Source organism: Enhydra lutris, unplaced genomic scaffold (genome assembly GCF_002288905.1).
Source record: "Enhydra lutris kenyoni isolate GAN:26980312 unplaced genomic scaffold, ASM228890v2 scaffoldscaffold56, whole genome shotgun sequence".
NCBI classification, from domain to species: Eukaryota; Metazoa; Chordata; class Mammalia; order Carnivora; family Mustelidae; genus Enhydra; species Enhydra lutris.
Genome location: NW_019154140.1, coordinates 8,530,716 through 8,558,704, shown reverse-complemented (window position 1 = coordinate 8,558,704; position 27,989 = coordinate 8,530,716). Strand labels below are relative to the sequence as shown.

The 27,989-nt window shown below is 40.9% G+C and overlaps 1 protein-coding gene across 2 annotated transcripts; it reads left to right on the top strand.

The window, feature by feature from the left end:
* The first annotated feature begins 13 nt into the window (after window positions 1-13).
* On the top strand, window positions 14-26,930 carry LOC111157823 (Rac GTPase activating protein 1). 2 transcript variants are annotated; one of them, XM_022519490.1, is made up of 17 exons: window positions 14-158; window positions 6,787-6,875; window positions 12,940-13,142; window positions 14,372-14,508; window positions 15,483-15,552; window positions 17,460-17,513; window positions 18,168-18,248; window positions 18,888-19,005; window positions 19,524-19,654; window positions 20,320-20,484; window positions 21,700-21,795; window positions 22,091-22,289; window positions 23,601-23,706; window positions 23,892-24,024; window positions 24,300-24,435; window positions 25,355-25,463; window positions 25,766-26,930. In XM_022519490.1, the coding sequence occupies exons 2-17, from the start codon at window positions 6,791-6,793 to the stop codon at window positions 25,839-25,841; spliced, it is 1,899 nt and encodes a 632-aa protein (XP_022375198.1). In that variant the 5' UTR covers window positions 14-158; window positions 6,787-6,790; the 3' UTR covers window positions 25,842-26,930. The 2 variants fall into 2 exon arrangements, with proteins under 2 accessions (XP_022375198.1, XP_022375197.1); XM_022519489.1 differs by lacking the exon at window positions 14-158 and adding an exon at window positions 3,754-3,797 and having other exon boundaries at window positions 25,766-26,921.
* The last annotated feature ends 1,059 nt before the right edge of the window (window positions 26,931-27,989 follow it).

The window sequence follows — 27,989 nt, the reverse complement described above, 5'->3', positions numbered from 1 at the left end:
AAATTTCTCTGTGATTGGTTGGTGCAGGATTTCAAACCCGAGCTGGAGGCGCGGTGCCGCTTTGCCGTTGGGTGAGGCGCGGAGGGAAGTGAGAGGAAGGCGGCTCAAGTGGGTCCAGGCGGACCCGGCCAGGTGGGCGCTAGAGGCTGTGAGAACAGGTGTGTCTGACTCTGGGTGTGTGGTGGGAGGAGAGTGTCCGAGGTGGTGAGCCGCGGCCACCGCGGGTTCAGGGAGAAGATCGGTACCTACAACCACTCCTCTGGGAGGTCTCCCCCGGCCGGGGGAGGCAGCGGCCCGAATGGGCGGTGGCTGGGAGTGGAGGGCTTTTTTCTCCTAGCTGTGTTTTTGAGGTGATGGCTTGGACAGGGCAAGACAGGTGGTTTTGAGGTGATGGCTTGGACAGGTGGTTCTTTCCACCCCCAAGAAGTGACTTTCACTTAAATACAGAGTTTGGGAGTGGGTGGGGTAATGCCCCCATTCTCTTCCGAGGGGCACGGAGTTTTGGAAGGGAGAAATCCTGGTGTTTGAGAGTCCGGGGCGGCTTGAAGTGGAGCCTCTCTCCCTTCTGGACTGTGTGTATCCAGGTAGGCTGGGCGAGGCAATGACATCTTGCTCATCCCATCCGAATTCTTAGCCTTAGGAACAAGGAGGCCTTACTTTTAGAATTTCACGTATGTTTCTCTTCACTGAATTTCGTTTCGTAGGCGGAGGGAGTGTTCAGCAACGTGTGGTGGGTGAGAAGATAAGCTTTTTTTTTTTTTTTTAAATTAAAGAAATGTTATTATCATTCTCTTGAATGTGTGGGGTGAACTTTTCTAGTTATTGAAAGTGTTTAGAGAGAAGGCGCCTTTCCTATAGCTTAATCACTCAACAGGTACTTAATCAGTGCATAATATAAATACAATACGATCTTATTTAGCTGTAAAGGAGCTTGCACTTTTTTTGGGCTGATAGAACTTAAGATAACTGTGGTGAGTCTAGTAGGCCTCTGCACTATTGAATATAGTGTACATTATTATAGCCCTTTTAGAAAATATTTTGGCTGTATTTATCAAGAACTATAAGAGGGTTTTACCCTACGATATAGTAATCCCAGCCTTGGAAATCAGTTCTAAGGAATACAGCCACCTAAAGGAAAAACCTGTTTACAGTGATGTTCAATTCATTCATTTGGTGAATGTCTTTTAATCATTTGCCAAATGGCAGGCCTGTTCTGGGTACAGGGGCTCAGCAGTGAACAAAACAGACAAAAATCTGTGCATTCTTGAAACTTAAACTGTTGGGGGGGGCAGACAATAAACAAGTTAATATATGGGTATGTTAGATGAAGACAAGTGCTTTGGGGGAAAATACAGCAGAGAAGTGTAGGGGGGTAAAGTCTGCAATTGAAAATTGGGTAGTTAGGAAAGACGTCAATGAGAAAATGACATTTGAATAAATTCCTGAAGGAGGTGAGGGAGTGACTATGCAGGAGATTCCAGGTAGATGTAACTGAAAATTACATTAATATCCAAAGAAGACAACGGTTAAATAACTGTTAATTAACTTTCTGTAACTTAATGGAATCATGATGGAGAAAAGCAAAACACAAACATATCAATCTATGATTGCAATATTACAAAGATATCAGTATATAATGGGCAAAGATTGGATAATGAGATGCATGTAATTGTTTAGGGTGATGAGATTTTAGTTTCACTATTAAAAAACATTAATTTTTTTGAACTTGGAAAATTCCATAGTACGAAGCAATGTTTTATATCTGCCAAATGAATGTTATCGATAATAGAGATAATTTTGGACTGAAATTGTTAGGGAATGTTTTAGTGAATTGGTAAGACACTAGACCTTGAAGAATGGAACACTGCAGAATGGTTAGAATCCACAGTATAAGAAGGAAAAAAGGAGGACTTAGTACACTAAACTGATAATAATCTTTTGAGAAATAATAGTTCAATTCGTCTTTTTATTTTAGTTTTCATTCATGCTGGATTGAGAACATTCTGTTTACTCTTTCTGTAATTCATTTGTTCATAAGAGCATTTGGTTTCAGGATATTCCTTCTGTCTGCCAGTTGTATAGAGACTTCTGATACAGTAAAGCAAAAGCTGGACATCTGGGAAAAAGAATTGCTCCAAAGTGCTTTCATATGAAAGAATCTTATAGTATTGAGACTGTCTTAGGAAATGATTTTCTTTGGCAGTGGAAAACCTGTATTGCTGAATTCTTGGGAATCTCCAGATTTAGTAATGTTTGTGAGAATATTTTTTATTAAAACTCTTTCCTGAAAAACTCAACCTTCCATTGCTTTGTCTTACAATATTTAATACCCTTGATGCATCTAAGGCATGATGTATAGGTCTCTTAATAATGTTGTTTCTAGGAGGAAGAAGAGTATAGAGACTTTTCTCAGGATACTCTGCAGTTAAGATCTGTAATAGTCTGTTATTCTGAAGGACGATGTCTGTCTCTTGGCTGGGTGATTGAAATTAAATTGGGGACTCAGAGCAATCACATCAAGCTGAGACTCTTTCCTGGTGATGTGAAATTGCTCCCTCAGGGATACTCACAGATTGGGAATCTGTAACATAGTGACTTCTCCACCTCTGGGGCTTCTCATCAATAACAGCTGAGATTCTCTAGCACCTTTTTGTTTAAAGTGCTCCACAAACTGATTTCCTTGCTACACACAGGGATCATTTCAGCTTTCCCAAAAGGCAGCTGCCTCCATAGTGAAAAGTGACAGCTGTTTTACAGCTGCAAAGCAATGTACTACAACATGACTTTGTTTTTGTTTCCTTTCACATTAGTGTATCTCCTAGCTCTGGAGCTAAATAATAAAGGGGGAGAAATAAAAGAGTGTTCTTGTGAGTGAAAATGTGACCCAACAGGAAAATTAACATCGTTTTTAATTGACATTGAATAGGATGAGTAAATGTTAGCTTTTTGAGTTACAGTTTGGCTGTGATATCAGAGTTAGTACTGATGCAGAAAGATATTTTTGTCATCTATAAATAATTCCTGAATGTCACTTCTATAGAACATTAATAAAAATACATGGTCCCCTGGTGTATAAAGAGAAGAGGATTATATTTTGCTAGTGCCATTTTTGGATTACCCTAAGTAAACCTGTGTTAGAGGAAAAGCTATTTTCAGATGCTATAAGCCTCATGTAAGACAGCCTGCTAAAGAGCCTAGACCTGGTCAGATTTTGCTGTCTTCTCCATTCTTCTTGGTCTGGGTTCCAGCTATGATTTGGTAATCACTGTGGTAGAAGGTAAATAACAACTATCAGACCAAAACAAAAAACAAAAAAAATGTCATACCCACTATAATACCCTATATAAGGTTCAATTTTTACATTATAAAACTTTTACCTATGTGAATTGATGCTATTCTGTGAGGTCAGTAGGCCAAGTGTTACTGTTCCCACTTATAAATGAGTCTTAGAATCTGACTTGTTATACTAACAAATATAAGAACTGAAACTTTTTCCTAGGGCTTCTGTCCAAGCCACCCCTTTTTTTAAACTGTTGTTTAAGTTTTCATCTATATTACACACTGATGTTCAGGTAGAATGGAAATTCTTTTGACGGTAGACTCATTGGTGTGTGTTCTCTGATTTCCATTTATCATTTATTTATTTATTCAGTAAACTCTACGCCCAATGTGGGGCTCCCACTCATGACCCTGAGATCAAGAGTCACATGCTCTACTGACTGAGCCAGCCAGGCACCCCATCAAGTATTTATTTTTAACTATTGAGTGTTTGTGTGCGTGATACAGTTGTGCCAAAGGTAAGATTTCTCTCACATGTACAGCCTACCTGGGATATAGGGTAGAAATGTGGTAAAGTTAAATTAGAGTGCAAAGTGTATGTGTCTTGAGTGCCAACTGAGCAAAGCAGTGGGGGAAGCATCAGTTGAAGTGAATGATGGCAAGCCTGCCCGTGATTAGGGGCTGGATAGAGAACATGAGAGAAGAGTCCACAGGTATGGTGATCGTACTTGTCAGAAAGGGAGTAACTGAAGGTGATTCTGAGGTTTGGAACTGCGTGAATGATAAGGAAATCAAAATTGGGAGTTGGTAGAGTAGGTCAGTGGGTAAAGTGGTTGCTGATATATGTGATGGGAGGGATAGAACCAAGTCTCAGGATCAGGCTTCACCTCTAGGGCATCCCAGTCGAATTAAGAGCTGTAGGACGGCGGTTAGGAGAGAGGCTGGAGAGGGATGGGTGATCATCTGGAGAGCTGTAAGGACTAACATGGGATAGTTTGGTAAGTTCTTCAAGAGATTGGAGGATTGAATTTTAGGGAATATCTGGTGTTGAGAGGGAAGCGTAGAAAACCATAAGCGCTTCCTAAAACTAAATCTGCAGACTGTGATGATCTGACAGTTGAGGGTTACCTCTATTTCATAGCAGAGCACAGGGAGTTAAACAACTGTCCTCTGGGTACCAGGCCTCACATTTGTTCAATAATGTAGGTGGAGGTAGTTGTATGAGATAACCGTTGCTACGTTGCTATGATGAGGAAATGTCCCCGGGTAGGTTCTCTGTGTCTTTAGTCTTTTGACGAATCTGGCTGTGTTTCCAAGAGCCTGCCTCCCCACAACCCTCACTCTAGGGAGTGGTATGCACAAAGAACATAGGGGAGAAGAATAGTGCTAGATAGGAATAGGGCTAGAGGAACTTGAGAAAATGCGAAGATTTCTTTTAAAGGGGACAAAGGATCAGGTTGCTGTTTTGTCATTAAAAACATCAAACCTTCTTCTTTTTTTTTTTTTTTTTTTTTTTTTTTTTGAATCAGTTTTTAATACTCTAGTTGCACTGTGATATCTTCCTTTTCTGCACTCTTGGGCAGTTAGAAATTTTCCCATGTGCGGAGTTCACTGACTTTGAGTCTCAGAATCTATAGATGACTGCTGAGATAATGGAAATCAGTGCCCTACATTTAATCCGATCAGTCTCTTCCCATTTTTACTGGAGCCAAAGGAAATCATCATTTGAATAAACTACTGAAATCCCTGCTCCTGCCTTGTAGCATTTGGGTATCTGTGCCTGGTTTGTCATACTGGGAAATCCATGGGCATCTCCACAGCTTCCAGATCGCCTCCTGCCAGTTTTAATGCTATTCTTTTAGTTTTGTTCTTAGTTTAGAGAAAGATCTTTGTAATACATTTGTTAGTCTGGTTGCTTAGCAGCTTGCTGTGATTATGTAGCTTGGAACAGATACATTGCCATTTGAAAATCTTGGTTTCCGGCCCTGATTCAGGTATATGTTGCCTCCAAGCTTGGAGCTGAAAGCTTTTTGGCTATTAGGCCAATCATCATTTGAGTACAAATGAATAACTCTGTAGCATTTAGTAGAAAATATCTTTATGTTTATATATTCCTTTGTCCTTTGTGTTTTTTTTTTTTTTTAACCCTGTCCCACCCTCATAGCTTATGGTACAATCTTATAAACATTGTAAAATCACTAAACCTTTCTAAAGAGTTATTTTAATTTTTTTAAAAGATTTTATTTATTTATTTGACAGAGAAAGAGAGAAAGAGGACAAGTAGGCAGAGCCACAGGCAGAGGGAGAGGGAGAAGCAGACTCCCTGCTGAGCAGGGATCCTGGCTTGGGGCTCAGTCCCAGGACTCTGGGATCATGACCTGAGCCAAAGACAGATACTTAACCGACGGAGCCATCTAGGCGCCCCATAAAAGAGTTCTACATTTTATTTAGATGCATGAAGTAAGGACCTAGACTAGAATGTTGAAGGGTGATTGGGGGAAACACAAGAATCCTTAAATGGTATTTTTAAGGACATTCAGTTTTCAAATGAAATTTATTTTTTATTTCATTTCCTTGATAATTTTTGTAACGTCCAGTTGATGTCTTTTTTTCTTGTCTGTTAAATTAAGATCTTATTTCCCCAAAGTGTTCCCAGTTAAAGTCTATTCAGAGCACAACTGTCTATAAGGACACTGTTTTTAATGTAATATCAGCAGGGCTTTGGGGGGAATATGAAGTCTGAAATTCACCATACAGAACACAGTAGCAAATGATTTTTTCCTTTGCCCTTCTAACTGTGAAGGTGGTGTATTGTCTCCTTGATGCCAGAATGTGGTACAACATAATCCTTTGCCTATACTTAGTATAAATTTATTAGACATAGTCCCTGCACACAGTCCAGCAGAGAGCCCTGCATTACAGAAATAATTCTTGTGCTGCTGAGCCGGCGATTTCCTCACTTAATCACTCGTGTGACGTCATCTGGGCTGTTGGTAGGAAATGTGCTGACCATGTCCTGCGTTTTAAAAGGCAGTTGCAATAGGGATACTAGCTAAAAATGAAATTAAAAATAAACCTTTTAAGTTCCATTGAAGGTCTTCAAAGTCCAGAAGGATTTAAGTGGCAAAAGCATTGTATTAATCAATAGACTAAGAGTCACGTTTTATAGTTGGTCACCTAGTAATCAACTGACATGCTTGTCCTTAATTGCTTTCCTCACAGCTCCAGAGTGACTGCAGACTGGAGGAAAAGAAGTAGGCAGGAAGGGGGTGTTATATTTGGAGGTTTGAAATGCTTTTCTGATTTGAAAATAACATTAAACATTCCAACTTTGTTTTTGTAATAAAGATCATACAAAACACCGATTGTTGGCTTGAGATCCTTATAATGGTAGCTACAAATGGAAGAGTCCAGATGTTAGTCACTGATGGCTGTAATGGATTGCTACTGAATCTTTTGTCTGGGGGAGAAGGCAGGACCCCTAATGTATATTTGATTTCTTGGCAGAAAGATGGATACGACGATGCTGAATTTGCGGAATCTGTTTGAGCAGCTTGTACGCCGGGTGGAGATTCTCAGCGAAGGAAATGAACTCCGTAAGTCATCCTGAGCTGGCCTGTGTGAAGAGAAAAAACAGCTTTCAGATCTGGGTTTTCTGCAAAGCTGACGTGTGTTCCAATCTTAAAATTGTTTTCATTTGGGCTTCCTAAAAAGAAAATGATGGTCACTTATCCATGGTTGGAGCTTAATGGACACTCATTCTAGCTGGTCACTTTTTTCCTGTAGTTGTTCTTAAGTGGGTGCCCCCAGATTTCTTTCGTTATCAAGAGTCTCTTTCCATTGACTACTTGGCATTAGTTGCCAATTTCACTTTCACACCAAGAACTGGGTAAAATCTGAAGTTCCAAGGATGTTGCTTCTTTCTTTAGAGTAGTTGTTGTCTGTATTTTTTATCCTGGCTTTCCCTCTGTACTATAAAACATTTTCAGTTGAAGAGGAGAAACATGTCACAATTTCTTTTTGAAGAAGGGACTGTTCATCTGCTTTCACCTATTTCATGGATTTGATTTTAGTAAGAGAGGATTGAAATTGGGTAGAGAGTTGGAGAGAAGAAGGAGGTGGTTGAGAGAATGGTGGTCTGGGAAGTAGATGCGTGAAGAAGAAGGGGGGACTGATGGCCCTGACTTAAGTGATCTAAGGATTTATTTTTTCTCAGCTTTTCTTTGAGTTGCCATCGTCTTCCATTTGAGATTTTCATTAATACCTAATTTAGTAAGCGTTGCTCTTAAGTCAGTCTCATTGATATAAAAGTGAAGTAAGAACTGTCTCTCTAAGCTTTATTTATTTATTTAGTTTTTAGATCTTCACAGTACTTAGTGTGGTGTCCTGCTTATGCCATTCAGCATTTTCTTTAATTTGATGTTTTTAATAGCTCTTATCCACTTATAGGCCTTTTAAGACAATATTTTATTTTCTCTTTCTTAATAGCTGTTGCATGACCCTATCATCTGATACCAGCTCAGTAACGATGATGGCATGCTAATTAGGCTCCTCTTTGAGGTCACTCACATCATCTCAGAAGATGGATTGCTTTGGAGCCCAGTGGGGGGGAAGAGTATTGAATGCGAGATCTTAAAATTCAGGCTCATTCAGCAAATATTTAGCAAGAACCTAATACAGCGTCGAGCACATGTTGAGTTGAGGGAAAGGGATGACTGACTAAAATGGCTTCATGGACAAAAGTAGGGTGGAGCCATAATGGAGATCCCAACGGACACAGATGAAAGAGGGCATTTAGGGTGGAAGCAAGCGGGGTTGGGACTTGAGAGGGAGTAGGAATAAGGGGGGAGTGGCATAATCAGAGCTCTTGGAAGATGACCCTGGCGGAGGGGGAGCCTGGGAGACCAATGAGGTTGTTGTTAGGCAGCAGGAGCCCTAACTAGAGTGGTGTTTGTGAAGCTGGAAATAAGGGGAAATGGGTAGAAGAGACTGTGATAATGAGAGCTCTACGAGGAGGCAGCTGATAGGATGTGGGGGAGAGGGAGGAATCTGAGGTTTGGAGTCTCAGTAACCAGTGTTGGCTTTTAACTTATTTCTGTGTCTGTTTCTCCATCTGTAAAATAGAAATTCAAGTGTCTTTATCTTTGTGGGAGTGCTGTGAGCATTTGGGAATAAAAACGAGATACTAGTTAGCTGTGAAAATACTTTGGAAGTAATTATGCCAAAAAAATTTAGATATTCTTACAGGTATCCTTATTTTATAAACACATTTCTATCTTCCCATTGATTCCCATTATAAAATAGAGGCATGTTTTGCCTTCCTCTATCTCTAACTTGGAATGTTGGCTTTGAGGACATGGAGTAGGTTTATGTTTTCTGGACTCTAGAATCTCCTTTCTACAACCATCTCAGTCTCTGTCCTCTTCTTTGATCCTAGGAATTCCTTGCATGGCTAAGTATCCTGACTCCTTATTCTAGTCTTTCATGAGTCACTTCATTCTTCTCTCTCCTTTTTGTATAGGTTTGTTCATGTTTTGTTTTTAGCTAAGTCCAGGGTTCCTGAAAGATCAAAATGAAGGTTAATATTAAAATAAAATGACTTTAATAACCTTATCTTTGATTTCCTTGGTCTACATTGTTTTTATCTTCTATTTTTATTTTATTGTGAGCTGCCCAAAACTTTTTTTTATGTTGTTGCTGTGTAAATTGGGAATAAATATAACTTAATATTTATCAGGTATCTGTTGTGTGCCAAAACAATGCTGGGTTTGTGTTATGCTGTCTACAGTAGGTGATACTACAGTGTCTATGACTTAATGCCTTTCTTCAAGAAGATCATGGTTTTTAAGTTTCAGAGATCGATTTCTTATGAAACAAGATAATACAAGTATCAAAATATGTGCTTTTGGGAAGTATAGAAAAATGTAATATGGAACAAACAGATTAGGAAGGGATTTATAGAACAGATGGGACTAGAAGAATGGATACATAAAGAAGAGTGTAGGTAGAGCATTCTGTTTGGAGTACACAGCTTGATCACAAGGGAGAAGGCAGAAATAAGCATGGGTCTGTTCTGGGAGCAGGGACAAGAAAGAGTATTGTGTAGTGGTGGGAGGTTAAGTTTGGATAGACTGGTGAGGTGGGCTTGGATGCCTGGAGTTTAAATTTGATCTGAACAGCAATTCTTCATTTATTTTTTCAATGGATATTTAAGTGCCTAATGTGTGCTACAAGGCACTGGAGAGAAAAGAGAACCAGTGCCCTTCCCCTTCCCCTTTCTAAGAAGCTTAGAGAGTGGTGGGGAAAACAAAAGGAAGAGCCTGTGCATAGGCCCCAGGAGGAGAGAGCTGGGATCTCTCTGGGATGGTTTTGGGATGGTTTTTTTTTTTTTTTGTTTTTTTTTTTTTTATTTTTTTTTTTTATTTATCCATTGGACAGACAGTAGTAGTAGACACAAGTAGGCAGAGAGGCAGGCAGAGGGAGAGGAAGGGAAGCAGGCTCCCTGCTGAGCAGAGAGCCCGATGCGGGGCTCGATCCCAGGACCCTAGGATCACGACCCGAGCTGAAGGCAGAGGCTTTAACCCACTGAGCCACCCAGGCGCCCCAGTTTTGGGATGGTTTTAATCTATTTGCTGAACTATGGGATGGTTTTAATCTATTTGCTGAACTATGAACCAAATCCTCGGTTTTTGTTGTTGTTGTTTGTTTGCTTGTTTTGTTTTTAATGAATCAGAGATTATCCTCAATTTGTTTTAAGGAAATTTCCCTTAATTCCTTTTTTTTTTTTTTTTTAAGATTTCATTTATTTGACAGAGAGAGCACAAGCAGACAGTCGGGAGTGACAGTCAGAAGGAGAGGGAGAAGCAGGCGTCCCACAGCACAGGGAGCTGATGCGGGGCTCAGTCCCAGGACCCTGGGATCATGACCTGAGCTAAAGGCAGATGCTTAACCAACCAAGACACCCAGGCACCCCCCTTCATTCCTTTTTAATAGATGCATTTCATAGTTTAATATACATAACTTTTTAAAGGAGGTAATTTGAAGTTAATTAATCTTTTGAAGGGGCTCCTGAGTGGCCCAGTTGGTTAAGCGTCTGCCTTCGGCTCAGGTCATGATCCTTGAGTCCCGGGATCGAGCCCCACATCGGGTTCCCTGCTCAACGGGGAGTCTGCTTCTCCCTCTCCTTCTCCCCCTGCTCATGCTCTCTCTCTCTCAAATAAATAACATCTTTAAAAATTTTATTTTATTTTTTCAGTGTTCCAAGATTCATTGTTTATGCACCACACCCAGTGCTCCATGCAATACGTGCCCTCCTTAATACCCACCACTAGGCTCACCTAACCCCCCAACCCCTCCCCTAAATAAATAAAATCTTAAAAAAAAAAAAATCTTTTGACTATGTACTTCATGATGGGGGCTAGTTCCAAGTTGGAATCATGATTCACAAACTGACCCTGAAAATGCTCTGTTTATTGATCTCCTATATCAGAATTTTTCTGATGATCTAATGTGCTGTTTTGACCCATCCTAGCAAACTTAATTCATAACAGAATTATACCTAAGTAATATTTTAGGTATGCAAATATTCTGGTTTTGGTCTAGCATAAACCAAGTTGAACTAGTAATTGAATCATTCATAGTATTAAAATAGGAACTCTTTCCTGGAAATGAACTGATACTTTTTTTGGTTTGAGTTCCATCGCCCAATTCAGTTAGACTTATAATATATACCAGTTAACAACGAATAGGGATTAAAACCCAAATTTAATAAGGTTTATCAAGAAGGAGTATCCTTGGAGTGCCTGAGTGGCTCAGGTCCTGGGTCCTGGGATGGAGCCCCACATTGGGCTCCCTGCTCAGCAGGGAGTCTGCTTCTCCCTCTGCCTCATCCCTCCCCGCTGCTCATGCTCTCTCTTTTAAATAAATAAATAAAATCTTAAAAAAAGTGTTCGAAGGAACAAAGAAGTGAGCAAAATTAGGTCCAGTGGAAATCTTTTCATTCTCAAAATTGTTTTTCAATTCAGTAGATATTTGAGTGTATATAAATATAGTGTATACAGCACTATATTTAGAAACATTTAATTGACCACAGTGTGGAGCTAGAAAGTTTTAGATGTGTGGTTGAAAAGTGTATTTCTTGTTCTTTATTTTTTAAAATTGAAGTACTATTACATACATCAGAAAAGTATACAAATCATAAGTGCAGTACTTGATGAATTGCCAGAGTGAACATGGCAAAGAACCAGCTCTTTAAAAAAAAAATGTTGTGACTCTACATTGTTGAAATAGTTAAATTGGCAAAAGGATATGTTGTTTTCTTTTTCTTTAAATTAAGAAGGAAAAAAATTTATGTGTTTTAAACAAACTGAACACACTATTTAAAGCTATTTGAATTGTAGCCATATATACATATATATATATTCTGTGTGTGTGTGTGTGTGTGTGTGTGTGTGTGTGTGTATGTATATATGTACACTTAGCTTTCATAGTTGCATTCTCTAAGATAATTAGGTCATAATATCCTGTTCTGCTAAAACCTTTTGTTTGTTACAAACTGAAGTGTCCTTATGTGTAAGACTTGCTTTCTCTAGATTGAATTGGCATCCTAATTTGTAAGTTTGAAGTTTAGTCAAATTATTAAGACTGGAAAGAGCACTATATTCATTGTTTCTATGCTCTTAGGTTAAATTGAAATAAGAAAAGTGCCCTTACTACCCAAGAATCTGCAAGCTTTGTGTGCCTGTGGCCTAGTTTCAGCTGTAAACTGGGTTAGTTTGGCCAGCAGCAGATGTACACCTTGGGAACTTCCTCCGTGAAGGTGGTGTGGAGTGATGCCTAGAGCTAGATCGACGGTAACGAGAAAATAAGAAGGCAGTGTAGAACAGTCTTTGCCAATAGCAGGTGGCAAGCATGAATGCCACCTGGGTTATCGTGCTTCAGGGCACAGCGTTGGAAGTGATGCTCTTTCTGCAGACATGTGGAAAGAGTCCACATTCTGCCATCAGTGACTCACCCTAGGTTAGTATGATCTGTTCTTACTGTGTCTTTCCCATTGAAATGTTTATACACCCTTCAGGGCAGTGTTAAACAGCACTAGCAAATTGGCTCTTTACTTTGAAATCAATATTTGTATAATTATATAGTTGAATGGAATTGTAGGCCTAGACATCTATAATATTAATCTACATCTACTGGAGCATATTACAGCAGTTATATTTGAATTTGCTTTTTAACGTCTTTTTGGCGCAGCAGTGCGTGACTCGAAAGGAGGCTGTTTTTGTTTTATAGCTGTAACTGTCCTGGTGCGTGACAGCTGCCCCAGAGGTATCCGCCTTTGATTGCCTTCTGTTCAGGAGCTTTCAGTGTTGGTATTACATCTGGAGCCAGGTGACTAATGAGTTATTTATTCCATAGCAGATGCCACTGGCCAAGCCAAAAGAGGTGGCCTATCGAAACAGGAATTGCTCTCTACAAAGCTGCCATGCAGGGTAATGAACGGATATCCAGGAGCTGCTCCTGGTTATTTTCAGCTGGCTTTGCCGAGAGTTTAGCTGGTCCCTTCATTGTATACTTGGAGGAAAACTAACTAGAGGACTCAGTCATTAGAGCCTTGGTACTGTGTTTGGTGCTGGAGTTATTGAAGTTTCCCCCTTTCCTCAGAATTCATCCAGTTGGCAAAGGACTTTGAGGATTTCCGTAAAAAGTGGCAGAGAACAGACCACGAGCTGGGGAAGTACAAGGATCTTTTGATGAAAGCAGAGACTGAGCGTAGTGCTCTGGATGTTAAACTGAAGCACGCACGCAATCAGGTGGATGTCGAGATCAAACGGAGACAGCGAGCTGAGGCTGACTGCGAGAAGCTGGTGTGTATTGTTCTCTACCCTAGAGCTGAGCCAGTGGAGGGAGGGCCAGCATCATCTGGTCCTGTTTCCACCCCCCAGTTATACTGAGTTTCTTCTTCCACGTTTAAAGAACTAAAAGCAGCCTGTCCATTGACAAGTTGGCCTTGATTGAAGCTGAAATTGCAGCATAGGAATCCTGTCCTTCATAGGCTGAAATTTAATATTTTTTCTCTTCTTGATTTAAAACTATGACTTCATAGATTTCAGATGAGGATTTTTTTTTTTTAAAGATTTTATTTGTTTATTTGACAGAGAGAGATCACAAGTAGACAGAGAGGCAGGCAGAGAGAGAGAGAGAGAGAGAAGCAGGCTCCCTGCTGAGCAGAGAGCCCGATGCGGGACTCGATCCCAGGACCCTGAGATCATGACCTGAGCCGAAGGCAGTGGCTTAACCCACTGAGCCACCCAGGCGCCCCTCAGATGAGGATTTTTAAAGAATTAAAATTAGGGAATTCCTAGCATGCTTGATCTGTCACAAGATGTTGGCTATCTCTCATGCCACCCAGAACACCCTCATCCTTTTGTCAATAGCTAGTATTTGTTATTGAGACAGACAAGACAACTCTAAGGTTTTCCATCATTACTGCTCCTGATTCAGGGGAAGGGCGAGATGTAGTCAGCCAGTTGAGCAATGTGACTAACGTGGAACACTATCATTTTGGTGTACCAGGGTGGGTCATGGTACAAAGGAAAGCCTTTATGAGGAGCCACTAATCCATCTTGGTACAGTGTTAAATGCCTCAGTAAGCTCAAATTGACTGGTTCCAGTGTGTCACAGCTTTGTATCCATTTTAATGCATTTCGCTCCACCCTTTAGAAAGGTGGGTGGCTGTTTTGATCCATAGAGGAAGCCAATAATTGTCCTGATAAAATGACACTAAATTGCTTTTCGTATGCGAAATTCTGTTTTGGGACTCTCATTTTGCAATACCGTCTTGGATTAGCTCCTTGACCCAAAAGTCTTGTAGCAGAAAGCCCACTATTCTGGTTGGAGTTCATTTTGCCAGTCAGAAATCAGAGACACAATCTGGGCTTGATGTGAATTAATATGCTATCGGTGTAGCAGATTCCTGAAGTCTCATTTGCATAATGCTGTATTTTAATGTCTTCTGGTCTGCCTGTCCCATAAATTTGAGGTGAAGCTTTCTCCCCTGGTTAGTTAGGATGTTTTACTCTGCTTTGGTCTGCAGGAAAGACAGATTCAGCTGATTCGAGAGATGCTCATGTGTGACACATCTGGCAGCATTCAACTAAGCGAGGAGCAAAAATCAGCTCTGGCTTTTCTCAACAGAGGCCAGCCGTCCGGCGGCAATGCTGGGAACAAAAGGTGGGGAAGTCGTGTCCGTTGTTATCTGATCACGAGCAGTGCGGCTGTCAGAAGTTCTTGTTATCTGAACTCTTAAATAGACTGCTTCTGCAATGTGTGCTGAATAAAGCAGAAAAAGGCTTTGGAGGAAGGGTGGGTGGGAAATAAAGGCATAGGCACAGGGGCCTCCCGATTTCTTTTATCTTCTTTTGTTTTTGATCTTTCCTTAGGATAATTGTTTCACCATGGGTAAAATTTTGATGTTGATGCAAAATTGCATGTCAGTAACTAATCCCGCTCATTGCAAAGAAACCTAAAGGTGAAAGTGGCAGTTCAGCAATACTTTCAGCATTTACTCTCCAGAGAGCTCTTGTAGCTCTTGTAGCTATTCTGGTTTAGAAGGCCTTCTGTGAGTCAAGACCAGACAATAATTTTGGTTCCACTGCATCACTATTTAAAATTGTCTCTACCGGGCTTTGAATTTAACACCCCCAATACAGTATGGAGGGAAAGGTCAGCACTCTTCCAGCTATTTATTTTGTTGCCTGGTTGTTTTATGGGGAATCTTTATAACTGAGAAAATATATGGGCTTAATTTCTTCAAAAGCTGATGCTGGGTAACACTCTTTCTTGTAGAAAGCAACCACAATTGGGATCAGATTAAACTTCACTCTTGTGCCTGTGAATCTCTAGTAGCCTTTTTGGCGAGAAGTAGCACCCCTGCTCCTGTCTGTAACTTTCAACTGCTGTTGGGAGGTCTTTGCCAAAAAGCAGCTGTGCTGCGTGTGTCCTCACGCACACACAGCCGCTCTCTCCCATGGAAACCACAGCAAGCAGCCACCATAGCTAAGCTTTGAACTTGTAGTTGTCTCCATAGGAAGGAACTGCTATGAAATTGCTGGTGTTACGTGACCAATGCGACTCATTCTGGGCGTTCGTGCGTTTTACTTGCCACGGTCTTCTGTATCTAATACTGTGTTGTTTCTCTCATCTAGATTATCAACTATTGATGAATCTGGTTCCATTTTATCAGATATCAGCTTTGATAAGACTGACGAATCGCTGGTAATAAATGATTGATCTCTGAGGATTGTTTATTTTTCTTACCCCTGCTCCCTCAGGGCTCTCTCTCCTGTCCTCTCTTCTGGAATTCCTTTATTGCTGTTTTGTTTGTTGATGTATTACAGATTCTGAGCTAGCATTTTATTTTATTTTATTAATTAGTTAATTTATTTAAAGATTGTATTTACTGATGAGGGAGAGCAAGAGAGCGCCTGGTGCAGGGGAGGGGCAGAGGGAGAAGAAGTGTCTTTAAGCAGACTCTGCCCTGAGTGTGGAGCCAGATGCAGCGGGGCTGATCGCCAGACCCTGAGGTCACGACCTGAGCCGAAACCAAGAGTCAGACGCCAAAACAACTGTACTGCTCAGGCGCCCCTGAGCTCGCATTTTAAAATAAAAATCCACACAGGCTATAAGAGACTGGCTTATATATTTAGTTTCTGGAAGTGAGAATATAGAACTCAGTATTTGGGATGAGGTTAAATTTATTTAACGGATCTGTGAGCTGCATGTGCTAATTGACTGTATCTTGGCTTATTAAAAAGCCCTAGCTAGCAATTAAAAAAAAAAAAAATTAGCAAGATTCTACCCAGGCATGGTTTATTTGCTGCTCTTGGAGAGAATAGACTTGTGCGTTATTTCAGAATTAGTTTGGTTCTTAAAGAAAACTTAGTCATACTTCATAATTAGAAGGAAACCAGTGCTCTGGAACTTCAGCCAGAAGACTGACAAAGTTTCTAGGCCCTCTGTAATGCTTTGTTCAATACTGGTTGCCTGGTCTAAACTTCTTGCTACCCCGCTTTTGTGGGGCAGCACCCATTTCTTAACTTATGGTAGTGTTTCTGTATAAAAGTCATCTCCTGATATCTCAGTCTTTGATGTTCAAACTTCCATGGTTTGTTGGTTTGTGTATCTTTCCTGTTGTACTGGCTGAAAGCTAGCAACAAAGCTATAAATCAGGAGGTTATTTGTGGTTGGTTTTCTGATAGTGAAACATGTGGTGACTACTGGTTACGTAGGCTAGGAGTGTTCTGTCCCAAATCAGTGTTTGGGGAAATCATTGCCATTTTACAGATATAAATAGTAAGTATCCCCTTTTTGAAATAAGGAATGATATGAATAGGTCTGGAGTATAGGATAAAACTAGAATGTTTTAATAGCTGATTTTGGAGCTAGACCTACTTATGGTGTATCTGTTGTAACACAAACTGAATCAAATAATCTGTAGCTAAATTAAATTACTTGACCAGGAATTGTAGAGATTTCAGTTAGCTAAGCTACCATTTGCTCTGTACTACTGTTTCTGGGTTTTGTGTTTTCAGGGATTATCAGGAGTAAGGAAGTCACATGAATGTAAATGGTTAAAATAAGTGAAATGAAACTAGACTATGGTAAAAAATGTAATTCTTCAGGGGTGAATGTCTTTGTTGGGGCCCAAGGAAGAGGGATGTTTGAGAAATGTAAAACCTGAACTAGAACTTTTTAAGTGGTTACATTGTACAGAACGTCTGATTAGATAGCAGTCCCTTAAGAGTAAGAAAGACATCTAACCTGATCAGTATAGTGCCTGAGATTCTGTGAGTTCTACAACTAATTACAGAAATAGTCAGAAATAAAGGACCAGGAGCTGGAGATAATCACGACAGAAGTTGATTCTTTAACCTTTTCTTGCCTCTGTGGTATTGACTCCTGACTCTATTATAATAGCTTCAATTTTGGAAAGAAAGCAGGTTAACTTACGGTAGCTCCATAGCTACAGCACCTGAGACCCTCCCTTCGCCCTCTCCCCAAATTATAAGTTAGGCAGTCTGACTCAAAAAGCTTTAAAGTTCTCTGTAAACTTATTTCCACAAAAATTCCTGTCTGGGGTTTTTGCCTCACCACAGAAATTAATACATTATAATTGTCAACAGGATTGGGATTCTTCTTTGGTAAAGACTTTCAAACTGAAGAAGAGAGAAAAGAGGGTACGTATGGTTTTGTTTCGTTTTTGTTGTTTTTACAAAATTACAATAAAGGAGTTTTCTCTAGAAATTTTCCCATGATACAGCATTCCTGACATGTAGCTCTAACCATTGTTAAACACCTATTACAAGTGAATTCCTGCTGGGGGTCATTATGGAGGATCCTCGAGGTAGTAACTCAGGACAGTCTCGTCCTAGTTCACTGTTCTGGCTGCCTCTGGAGTGGAAAAGGATATACTTGAGTTTGTTTTGAGTTGTCATGGGAATTTTTACGCAGGACTTTGTACTCTAATATAATTTTCAGATGAAATGTGTGTATAATGGGATATGTCGAGCTGTGTCTGTGTGTGCTTGTTTAGGGTACTTAATATGTGTCCAAAGACATATTGTCCTTGGATAGGATTACACCTCTACTTTTTCTGGTGCTGTCATCTAAAATTTTCCAAAGCTTGCTTGTTTCTTTTAGGGCACTGAGGGCATTTTTGTGTTGGTACAACTTAAGCTTCATGTGGAAATAGAATGAGAGAGAGCATATTATTATTTACCATAGCCCTGGTATCCAGGACTTGCACCCAAGTTGTCCAATGGAATAATTTTATCTTCTGTGCTTTAGATCTTCTATGACGCTGAACTTCTTGATCTTTGTCTCCTTTCCAGCGCTCTAGTAGCCGACAGTTCATTGATGGTCCCCCAGGACCTGTAAAGAAGACTCGTTCCATTGGCTCCACAGTAGACCAGGTAAGAATAGGCCAAGAGAATTGTGGTTGTGAACACATCAGAGGTTAGTGGTCCCAGCCATTAAGAATGCTAAGTCAAGGGGCGCCAGGGTGGCTCAGTCGGTTAAGCATTTGACTTTGGCTCAGGTCATGATCTCAGGGTCCTGGGGTCAAGCCCCATATTGGGCCCCTTGCTCAGTGGGGAGTCTCCTTGTCCCATTCCCTCCTCTTCAGCGCCACCCCCCACCCTTGCTGCCCCCGGCTTGTACTCTGTCTCTCTATCTCTCTCTCTCAAATAAATAAATACATAAACAAATAAATAAATTAGAATCCTGAGTCAATCTGCAATGTTATTTTGAGAGAGAGATTTGGTGAGTTTTTCTATGTAATAATAGGATCCTTATCATCCATATGAATGGAATCACTCTGATTGAGTAAACAACTGTCAGCTTTATATTTGATTCTTAGTTTATTGTTGTGTATGCCTCTGTGACCTATATTTCTGTTCTAAAGTACGAGGTTTCAATTGAGTTTTTTTGAGCTTGGGCCATAAATCCTGACCAAGATTCAGGAATTTTTCAACCACTCCAAAATTACCTTATAGTGGTGGGGATATTAGGTTCACTTGTTTGTCCTTCCCTCATTTCTGCTTTTGTTTCAGGGGAATGAATCCATAGTTGCAAAAACTACAGTGACTGTTCCCAATGATGGCGGACCCATCGAAGCTGTGTCCACAATTGAGACTGTGCCATACTGGACTAGAAGCCGAAGGAAAACAGGTCCACTGAGTTTGTAGCTAAATTGCCTGTGTAAAACAACTGGTAAAATTCAGGGACACTTGGCTTTTTAGAAGCCTTTGAGGCAGGGATTGGATATTGTGGTTAGTTTCTTTCTGCTGCTTACTGGAGGCCGGAACACTGTGTCATATTCTACCTTTGGATTGCTGGCCTGGTCTGTGCCACTCACACATAATATGTTATTTATTTGGGAAGGGAGAGGCAGAGGGAGAGGATCTTCAAGCAGACTCCCCGATGAGCATTGAGCCCACACAGAGCTTGGTACCACGACCCATGAATCATGACCTGAGCCAAAATCAAGAGTCGGATGCTCAACCGACGAAGCCACCCAGGGGCCCCATTATTAACTCATTATTCTTGAACTGATTTTTCTGCATAGCCATTGTAGTCGCTTCTGATTATGGTTACAAATTACTGGTTATCTACCAGTTATATTAAAATTGGGGTTAAAATTCAGAAGGAACAAAATATTAAGAAGCTTAAAGTTGCTTGTTTTCTAGGTACATTACAACCTTGGAATAGCGACTCCACCTTGAGCAACAGGCCTCTGGAGCCAAGGACTGAGACAGGGAGTTCTGGCACTCCACAGAGCAATGGAGGGATGCGCCTGCATGACTTCGTCTCTAAGACGGTAGATCTGTGATCGTTCTGTCTTCTTTCGGGCACACTTAATTTTTTGATTGTGAAAGTAGTATATACCAGGAACAGATTTAAATAACTTAGTGTTAGAAAGTTAAATGTCAGATCCCCTTCTTTCAGTTCCACTCCTCAGAGCTAACTACTGGTTACAGAAGATGTGTATATCTTTGCATTCTGTGAATATATTACGTTAAAGCAGCTTTAAAACAGAAGCAATTGCTTATGCTTTTTAGTGATACATATTTACGTAGTATGGTTGGATATAGCACACTTTACCTTTGTCTCATTGGATTTCCTAATATAAGCCCAAGCAACCTGACTGAGGTTCAGAAGAGTTAACTGCCTTGTGTGAGCCACAGGACAATAAGTGGCAGAGTTAACATGGAGTTTTTGTGGCTCCTCATCAATAATTTCTTTCCACCATTGTACACTGCCGCCTTCCAGCTGGGTGACCTTACACAAATTACACAGCCTCTTTTGCCTTTCCTTAAAGATCAAAACCTATGTTATAGGATTATTGTGAGAATTATACAAGTATGTGTAAAGGGATTAGGAAGTTGCTTGGCACATACTAAGTGCTTAAAAAATGCTGGTTGTTGATGATGATAATTTTCTAATTCAGACCCCTCTGTTATTTCTGTCCTCTTTTGTCCTCAGGTTATTAAACCTGAATCTTGTGTTCCATGTGGAAAACGGATAAAATTTGGCAAGCTGTCTCTGAAGTGTCGCGACTGTCGTGTGGTCTCTCATCCAGAATGTCGGGACCGCTGTCCCCTTCCCTGCATTCCTACCCTGATAGGAACACCTGTCAAGATTGGAGAGGTAGGACCTATGGGGTCTGTCCTTGTATTATGACTTCTTTACCTTTTTCAAAGCTTAATATCAGTTTTTATAATAAAATTAATGATGTCAAGCGTAGTTTTTCCACAAATGATGAAGAGAAATGATAAAATGTTAACTCGCAGCCGAGTCCTGCTTGGGTTTGTCTGTTTAGTAACTTTTCTATGCCAGACTTCTCTTCCCTTCCCTCCTTTCACCTTCTCCCATCTTCCCTACTCATCCTCTCTCCCTCCTTTCCTTCCTCCTTCTTCCCTCCCCCTTCCCCTTCCTTTCCTCTTCATCTTTTCCTTCCCCTCCACATCCTATTCCTGTTTTGTAAAATTCCAAACATGTGCTGAAGTAGAGAGATTAGGATGACTGACCCCTGGTTCCTATCACTCAACTTCTGTGATTACCGGTTCATGCCCAGTCCTGATTTATCAGTACCCCGTGTTGTCCTCCTGGCTCTGTCCAGTGAATTATCCTGACACAAATCCCAGCCATCGTGTAATTTCATCTGTGAACGTACTTCCTTTTATGTTAGAAGTATTCTATACTAAGCTGTTAAGATTAGATTGCTTATTTCTAAAAACTGATTCAATCTATTAAGTATTTATTATATGAACAATATTAACAAGATTCAGAATGAGTTGATTATGCTGCTCCCGAGCCCCTAGCAAATCAAATGCTACTTTTCTTTAATCTTAACAGTTCTTATTCGTGCATGTAATTGGTTACAGATTTTCTTTATTCTGATAGAGAACCATGGAGTTCTCCCCTACAGATAGGTTTGTGTCCCGATCAACTGTGAGTTGTGTTAAATAATTTTTCTTACTAAGAATAATTAAAGGGTTAAAAAACGTTTTTGTTTTTGTTTTTTTAAAATAATTAGTTCATATTAAAGCCCATACCTGTAATCTCATTATTGCTTGCTTTCTGAAGCCCTTGAGTAGAGGACAAGTGGGGGCAGAGTTGTAGCTAGTGGTCTTATTACTTGTTCATGCAAGAGTGTGTATATGTGACCATAAATCAGTCCTGTTGTGGTTATAGGAAAAATATAGCTGAGAATCTCTGTTCTAATATATGCTTTGGGAATAGGAATTTAAAAGTAGACATGAGGTCCCAGCCTGAGTATTAGTTTGGAGATGGTTCTTTCTACTTGCCTTGATTTGCTGGTCTAAGTGGTATAAATAATAATTTAAAACTCTCCCTTTTCAGGGATTGCTAGCAGATTATGTGTCTCAGACTTCTCCAATGATCCCCTCCATTGTTGTCCATTGCGTAAATGAGATTGAGCAGAGAGGGCTGACTGAGGTAAGAGTCAACCTTCAGGGGCGCCTGGGTGGCTCAGTTAAGCCACCCAACTCTTGATACTGGCTCAGGTCCTGATCTCAGGGTTGTGAGCCGGAGCACATGTCCGGCTCTGAGGCCAGCATGGAGGCTGCTAAAGGTTCTCTCTCTCCCTCTCCTTTTGCCCTGCTCCTGCCCGCGCCCCGCCCCCAACTCTCCCTTTAAAAAAAAAAAAAAAAAAAGTCTACCTTCAGAGAGTGTGGATTTGTTGTTTTTGTTAATAATTAGTTTGTAACTGGAAGTGTCCCCTCGATAACAGACAGGCCTGTACCGGATCTCTGGCTGTGACCGGACAGTGAGAGAGCTGAAAGAGAAGTTCCTCAGAGTGAAAACCGTACCCCTCCTCAGCAAAGTGGATGACATCCACGCTGTCTGTAGCCTCCTGAAGGACTTCCTCCGAAACCTCAAAGAACCCCTTCTGACTTTTCGGCTAAATAAGACTTTCATGGAGGCGGCGGGTAAGAGTAGATCTTATACTCGAATGTGAGTCCCACGGGGGCAAGAATGTTTGACTCTTGCGTGTGCTGCCCAGTACAGTGCCTGTGCCCATGTGGACGAGCACGCGCTCTGATGGAAGAATGTATCCGTGTTCTCGGTGCCTGTCCTCTTCCTGTCTAAACTATGGGTACTGATGGGGTTTTTTGTTGTTTTAGGTCGAGTTTAGGGCTGTCCTTTTGAACTTGGAGCCAATCCCCACACATTTAATCCATTAACAAATCTTTTCAGCAAAGCTCTTGTAAAATTTATCTTAAAATTGGTGAAATTTGCCACTCCTACTATTACCACTCTTGACATCTCTCATCTTGGAATGACAAAAGAACCTACTTATTTTCCTCTTTCTATTCTCAGCCCTCTACACTATGATCCTCAAACAGTATCTAGAGGGGTCCTTCTAAAATTTAAATTAGATGAAGTCTCGTCTGTCCTTAGTATTCCCCAGTGACTTCCCATCACTCTCAGAATAAAACCCACCAGTCCTTCACATGGCCCCAAAGACCCCACCTGTAGGATTCGGCTCCTGTTACATCTCTAGCATCGTTTCTCTCAACACCCTTCCCTTCTTTCTTTCTTCCCCTGATGCGCTGGAATGCTTGCAGTTCTCAGCTTACTCCCCTCTCAAGACTATTGAATTTGTTATTGTCTCAGCCTGGAATGTATTTGCATGATTTGCTCCTTTATTTCTTTCAGGTTTCTTTTTGTCCTTGTACCTTTGTACCTTTGTCCTTTGTACCTTGTACCTTGTACCTTTGTACCTTGTCCTCAGAAACACCTTTCCTGATCACCTTCTCTAAAATACGTCCACCCGTTACTTTCTAGCTTCTACTATGTAACACTACCTGCTACCTGCTTTTTGACTAATTCCTCCAATAGAATGTGACTTCCATGAGGCAAAGTCTTTGTTTAGTTCTGCTTTACCTGAGCATTTAGAATAGTACCTGGTCCATAGTAGGCCCCTGAACACGGTTTATAAACGAACACCTTCTTGTAACTGCAGTCGCTGCAGTTGTGTGCCTGCCTTCCCGGCACGTGGGTTGCTAGCTGCTTTCCCTAACTGCAGGAGCTGATTTTTTTTTAAGGTTCTGATTTCTAATATTGATCTGTGGGCCAGTGTCCTGCTTGTTAATGAAACTGGAGTTTGATGCAGTCATGAACCTCATCAGAAGTTCCAGAAGCTTACTGTATAGATGAGACTTTGTGGTCGATCACTTGGAAGCACGCTGTCAAGGGAAAGAAGTCTAGGCCTCTTGGTGTTTTCTTTTCATTTACAGAAATCACAGATGAGGACAACAGCATAGCTGCCATGTACCAGGCTGTTGGTGAACTGCCCCAGCCCAACAGGGACACATTAGCTTTCCTCATGATTCACTTGCAGAGGTGAGTACAGCAGAAATTCACTTCTGGGAGTTTGGGAATTTGCCACGGGGAACATAATGTGCGTTGGGTGTTAGAGAGGGAATGTGAAGGGTGAAATGTTTTCTGATAGATCTTTTTTTTTTTTTTTTTTTGTTCTGTGTTTAAGTGGAAGAGAAAGTCTTCTAATTAAATGCTCTGTTTCTTAGAGTGGCTCAGAGTCCAAACACTAAAATGGACGTGGCCAATCTGGCTAAAGTCTTTGGGCCTACCATAGTTGCCCATGCTGTGCCCAATCCAGATCCAGTGGTAATGTTGCAGGACATCAAGCGTCAGCCCAAGGTAGGCAAGTGCCCTTTGTATATATACATACACACAAAAGATATATATGTGGAGAGATATATATATATATATCTCTCTTATGTGATGTGATAACATGAGAAAGCACTAAGAGGTAAGCCCTGAGCTTCGGAATGTGCATATATGTATATAAAAGATATATATGTATATGTGTGTGTGTATATATATGTGGAGATATATATATATATATATATGGGTTTGGGAAGAGGTAAGCCCTGAGCTTTGGAAGTGCACTAACCTGTTTGGTGGCTGTTTAGGTGGTAGAGCGCTTGCTTTCCCTGCCCCTGGAATACTGGAGTCAGTTCATGATGGTGGAACAAGAGAACATTGACCCCATGCATGTCATTGAAAACTCAAATGCCTTTTCAACACCACAGACACCGGATATTAAAGGTAAGGCCCAAGTTGTGTTTCCTAAGAGACCTGACTCCCTCTCTGGTTTTGGCCATGTACCCTCTCCCTCCCTTTGCTAGAGCTGTTTGGAATTCAAAAATTAAATTCATTATGAGGATTCTAACATTAAAAGAAGATTTATACAGCTCTACCATCCTGACTTTTTTTCACTTTAATGGAACGTGGTTCTCCTTTTCCTTCTACATACGGATATTTTAGAAATAGAATAACAATTCAGATTTGATCTTCTTTCATTTAACATACTGGGAGAACTTTTTCTGTTACTATATAATTATATAATTTTTATGGTTGTAAACAGGAATTTACTTTAACATGTTCTATTAGGAATTGATGTTATTTTTGAATTTTCCATAGTTACTAATAATGCTGACATCAGCATTATAGGTATATATCTCTGTTTCCCCCACTGTTAAATTCCCAGGAGTGGGAACTGCTGAATTAAAGGGCTTGAACATTTTTTTGTTTTACCAACTTGATTTCTTTTAAAGGCTTTTGCCAATTTGTATTGCCAGCAAAAATGTCTGAAGTTGGTTTCGTCCAACTTGACTGGCATTGGAGACCAGACCTCTCATTTTTGCAAGATCCTTTTTAAGAAAGAATGTTGTTTTTTCCTAATGTAGGTAAGAATCGGGTGGTCAGACATTAGATTTGTGAATGCTGGAATTTGAGAATGGCTTAAATCAGGAAGCATATGTCAGCTGTTCATTGAGCAGTTGCCTGCATAGAAGATATACTGATCTGTTATAGACGATGACAAAAATGATCTCTGGGACTTTGCTTGGGTCTTTAACCTTAGCTCTTAAGGGCTTCACGGGGTATTTGGCTTAAAACTGGCCGCCCACAAGGGTGCTTTTCTTTTTGCCCTTCCCTTAAAAATATCTCTCAACTTTGATTGAAGTGAGTTTACTGGGGCCTGTGACCACTCCTGAGCATCAGCTCCTCAAGACTCCTTCATCTAGTTCCCTGTCGCAGAGAGTGCGCTCCACCCTCACCAAGAACACGCCCAGGTATGTGGAACTGCCTGGCCTGGGAACGGAAGAACTCTTCCCAGCATACCGAAGCATACTGAAGGGGAAAGGATGAGGCCTTCAGCTAGCAGCTAGCCTTTAAAAGTAACCTGGAGCCATAATGATCCCTTTTTGAAAAGGGTCTAAGGGTTTTGTTTCCCCTCTCTCATCGCAGACGACAAAGAGTAGTTTGCAGAATAGTTGTTGAGGGTTTCCTATTTTTAGCTGATAATACTGAGTAATGTTAGAATTGTTTATTTACCTACTTTTCATGGAATGCTTTTTCGGTTCATTCTCTGTAGATTTGGGAGCAAAAGCAAATCTGCCACCAACCTAGGACGACAAGGCAACTTCTTTGCTTCTCCAATGCTCAAGTGAAGCCCCGTGTCCTGTTGCTTGCCAGCATTTACTGACTGCAAGGAAGGCCGCACCTTCTCTCCGCAGCCTCTTGTACTCATTACTACTTTTAGCATTCTCCAGGCTTTTAATCAAGTTTAATTGTGCACGGGGGTTTTATTAAAACTATATATATCTCCCTCTCTTTCTCCTCCGGTAATGTAATATCAACACCTTGTGCTGTCGTTGTTGGGAGCTTCTAGATGGGAGATCTTTATAGTGGTAGAAGGGAGAATATGGAGTTCATTGTGATTTTGCGGGGGAGGGAGGCTGGAGTGGACCCATTCCTCTGGCTTAAAACCGAACACTGCTCATGGACTGATCTTTCTCTGGTATTATTTAGAACTAATTTCCCTGAGACAATGACAGAAGCTACACCTCTTTGGTAAGACTGATATCTCAGGGTGGTAGGTGGGAGGGCAGGGTAAAGAAAAGTTGGACAGAGGATTTAGGATGGTTCTTTCTGAGGACTTGGAGGTCCCCTTCCCCCAGTATGAACTAAGCTGTAACGTGGAGCCTTCATAAAAATGGGATAGGACGAGGACAGAACTAGCAATGGGGGTGTGCTTAGCTTTGATTCAGATTGATTAGGTTTAATAGTATTAAGTGGCACAACCTTGTAAAAGTGATACTACAGCTTGAATTGATCCCTAATGGGCTTCTGACTGGGCTTTGGATTTGGTTGGGGTCAAAGCTGGTTTGTGTTTCAGTTGAATTTGTTCTGTTGCTTGACCCCCCTTCCCCTTGTCCATTGGAGCCCTACTTCTAAAAGTCACATGCCATCTATTTGGCGTCCCAGTTCACAATTAAGAGTAGGCTATAAGGGGAGATTGTCAGTATTTTGTGTGGCAAGAAAAGCCACAGTCATGTTGTCTTTGCACTTTGATTGCTAAAAATCTTCCTGTGGAACATAGCCACATCTAGATAAATATGGACTTTATATTAAAATTATTTCCAGTGTCTATAAAAATGCTTTCTTCTGTAGAATGTTTTTGATCCATAGTGACCTTTGTCTGTAAAACACATATTTAGAATAATATTTGGAATAATATTTGGAAAAAAGTAAATTTTTTTTTCCCCAAAAAAAGACTGTGAGGTTGGTGTTCTTATCCTGGGAGGTAACCTTCAGCGCCTTTTTTTTTTTTTTTTTTTTTTTTTTTTTTTTTTTAAAGATTTTATTTATTTATTTGACAGAGAGATCACAAGCAGGCAGAGAGGCAGGCAGAGAGAGGAGGAAGCAGGCTCCCCGCTGAGCAGAGAGCCCGATGCGGGCCTCGATCCCAGGACTCTGAGATCATGACCCGAGCCGAAGGCAGCGGCCCAACCCACTGAGCCACCCAGGCGCCCCCTTCAGCGCCTTTTTAAAGAAAATATTTTTCCTCAGTGTTTTGGTCTACTGTTCATTTTCATTCTCTCCCCTCCCCCACTGCGGCCACCAGCAGGAGTTTGTTTCTTCGTTTCTCATTCAGGCCTTTTCATTGTCCAAATTGAAGTCCTAGATTTGTCCTTTGACTGTTTGCCTCTCATTTGAAGAAACTACTTTAAACAAAAACCAAATTTTTAAAAACAAGTCTTTAGGGACCAGAATGGTGCAGTTAAAAAAAAAAAAAAAAAAGACGACTCTGGCTGGTTGACTGCCTGGAGCATCCTTCACTGCTGGAAGTGCCTCTGGAGCGAGTGGGGTGATTAACTGAGGGCACCTGCGCTGGGAACTCTGAGGCTGGTGAACAGAATGTATCTGAGATTGAGCGTAAACAGTTGCAGGCTTAATATGTAACCGCCGAGAGAGGAGGCAACCTACTGGCTTTTTTCCCAGAAGGTGGCAGCTCTCACAGCAGGGAGATTTTGCCTCAGCAAATTGAGAGAGGACGGGTCCCCTCTCCTCTTACCCCGCTTTACACACACACACACACACACACACACACGCCTGTTAAGTTTTATTTTATTTTTTAACTTTGTCCTAGATGCCATCTCTTTCCTTATGTCTGAACAAGCCTGGCATTGGCCTGGCTCCGTATTTGCTGTTCCGTAGTATCTCCCCAAGGTGCATTTTAAATCACTAATGTGGAGGAAGTAAATGGATTGTATAATGTTAGTGAAGGCAAGGCTACCCTATGCAGGAACTGATGG

Coding starts and splice junctions, on each gene's coding strand:
- LOC111157823 (XM_022519490.1), top strand. CDS start 6,791: ATGGATACGACGATGCTGAATTTGCGGAATCTGTTTGAGCAGCTTGTA. Junction 20,485..21,699: donor CACCTGTCAAGATTGGAGAG/GTAGGACCTATG, acceptor CTCCCTTTTCAG/GGATTGCTAGCAGATTATGT. Junction 22,290..23,600: donor GACTTTCATGGAGGCGGCGG/GTAAGAGTAGAT, acceptor TTTCATTTACAG/AAATCACAGATGAGGACAAC.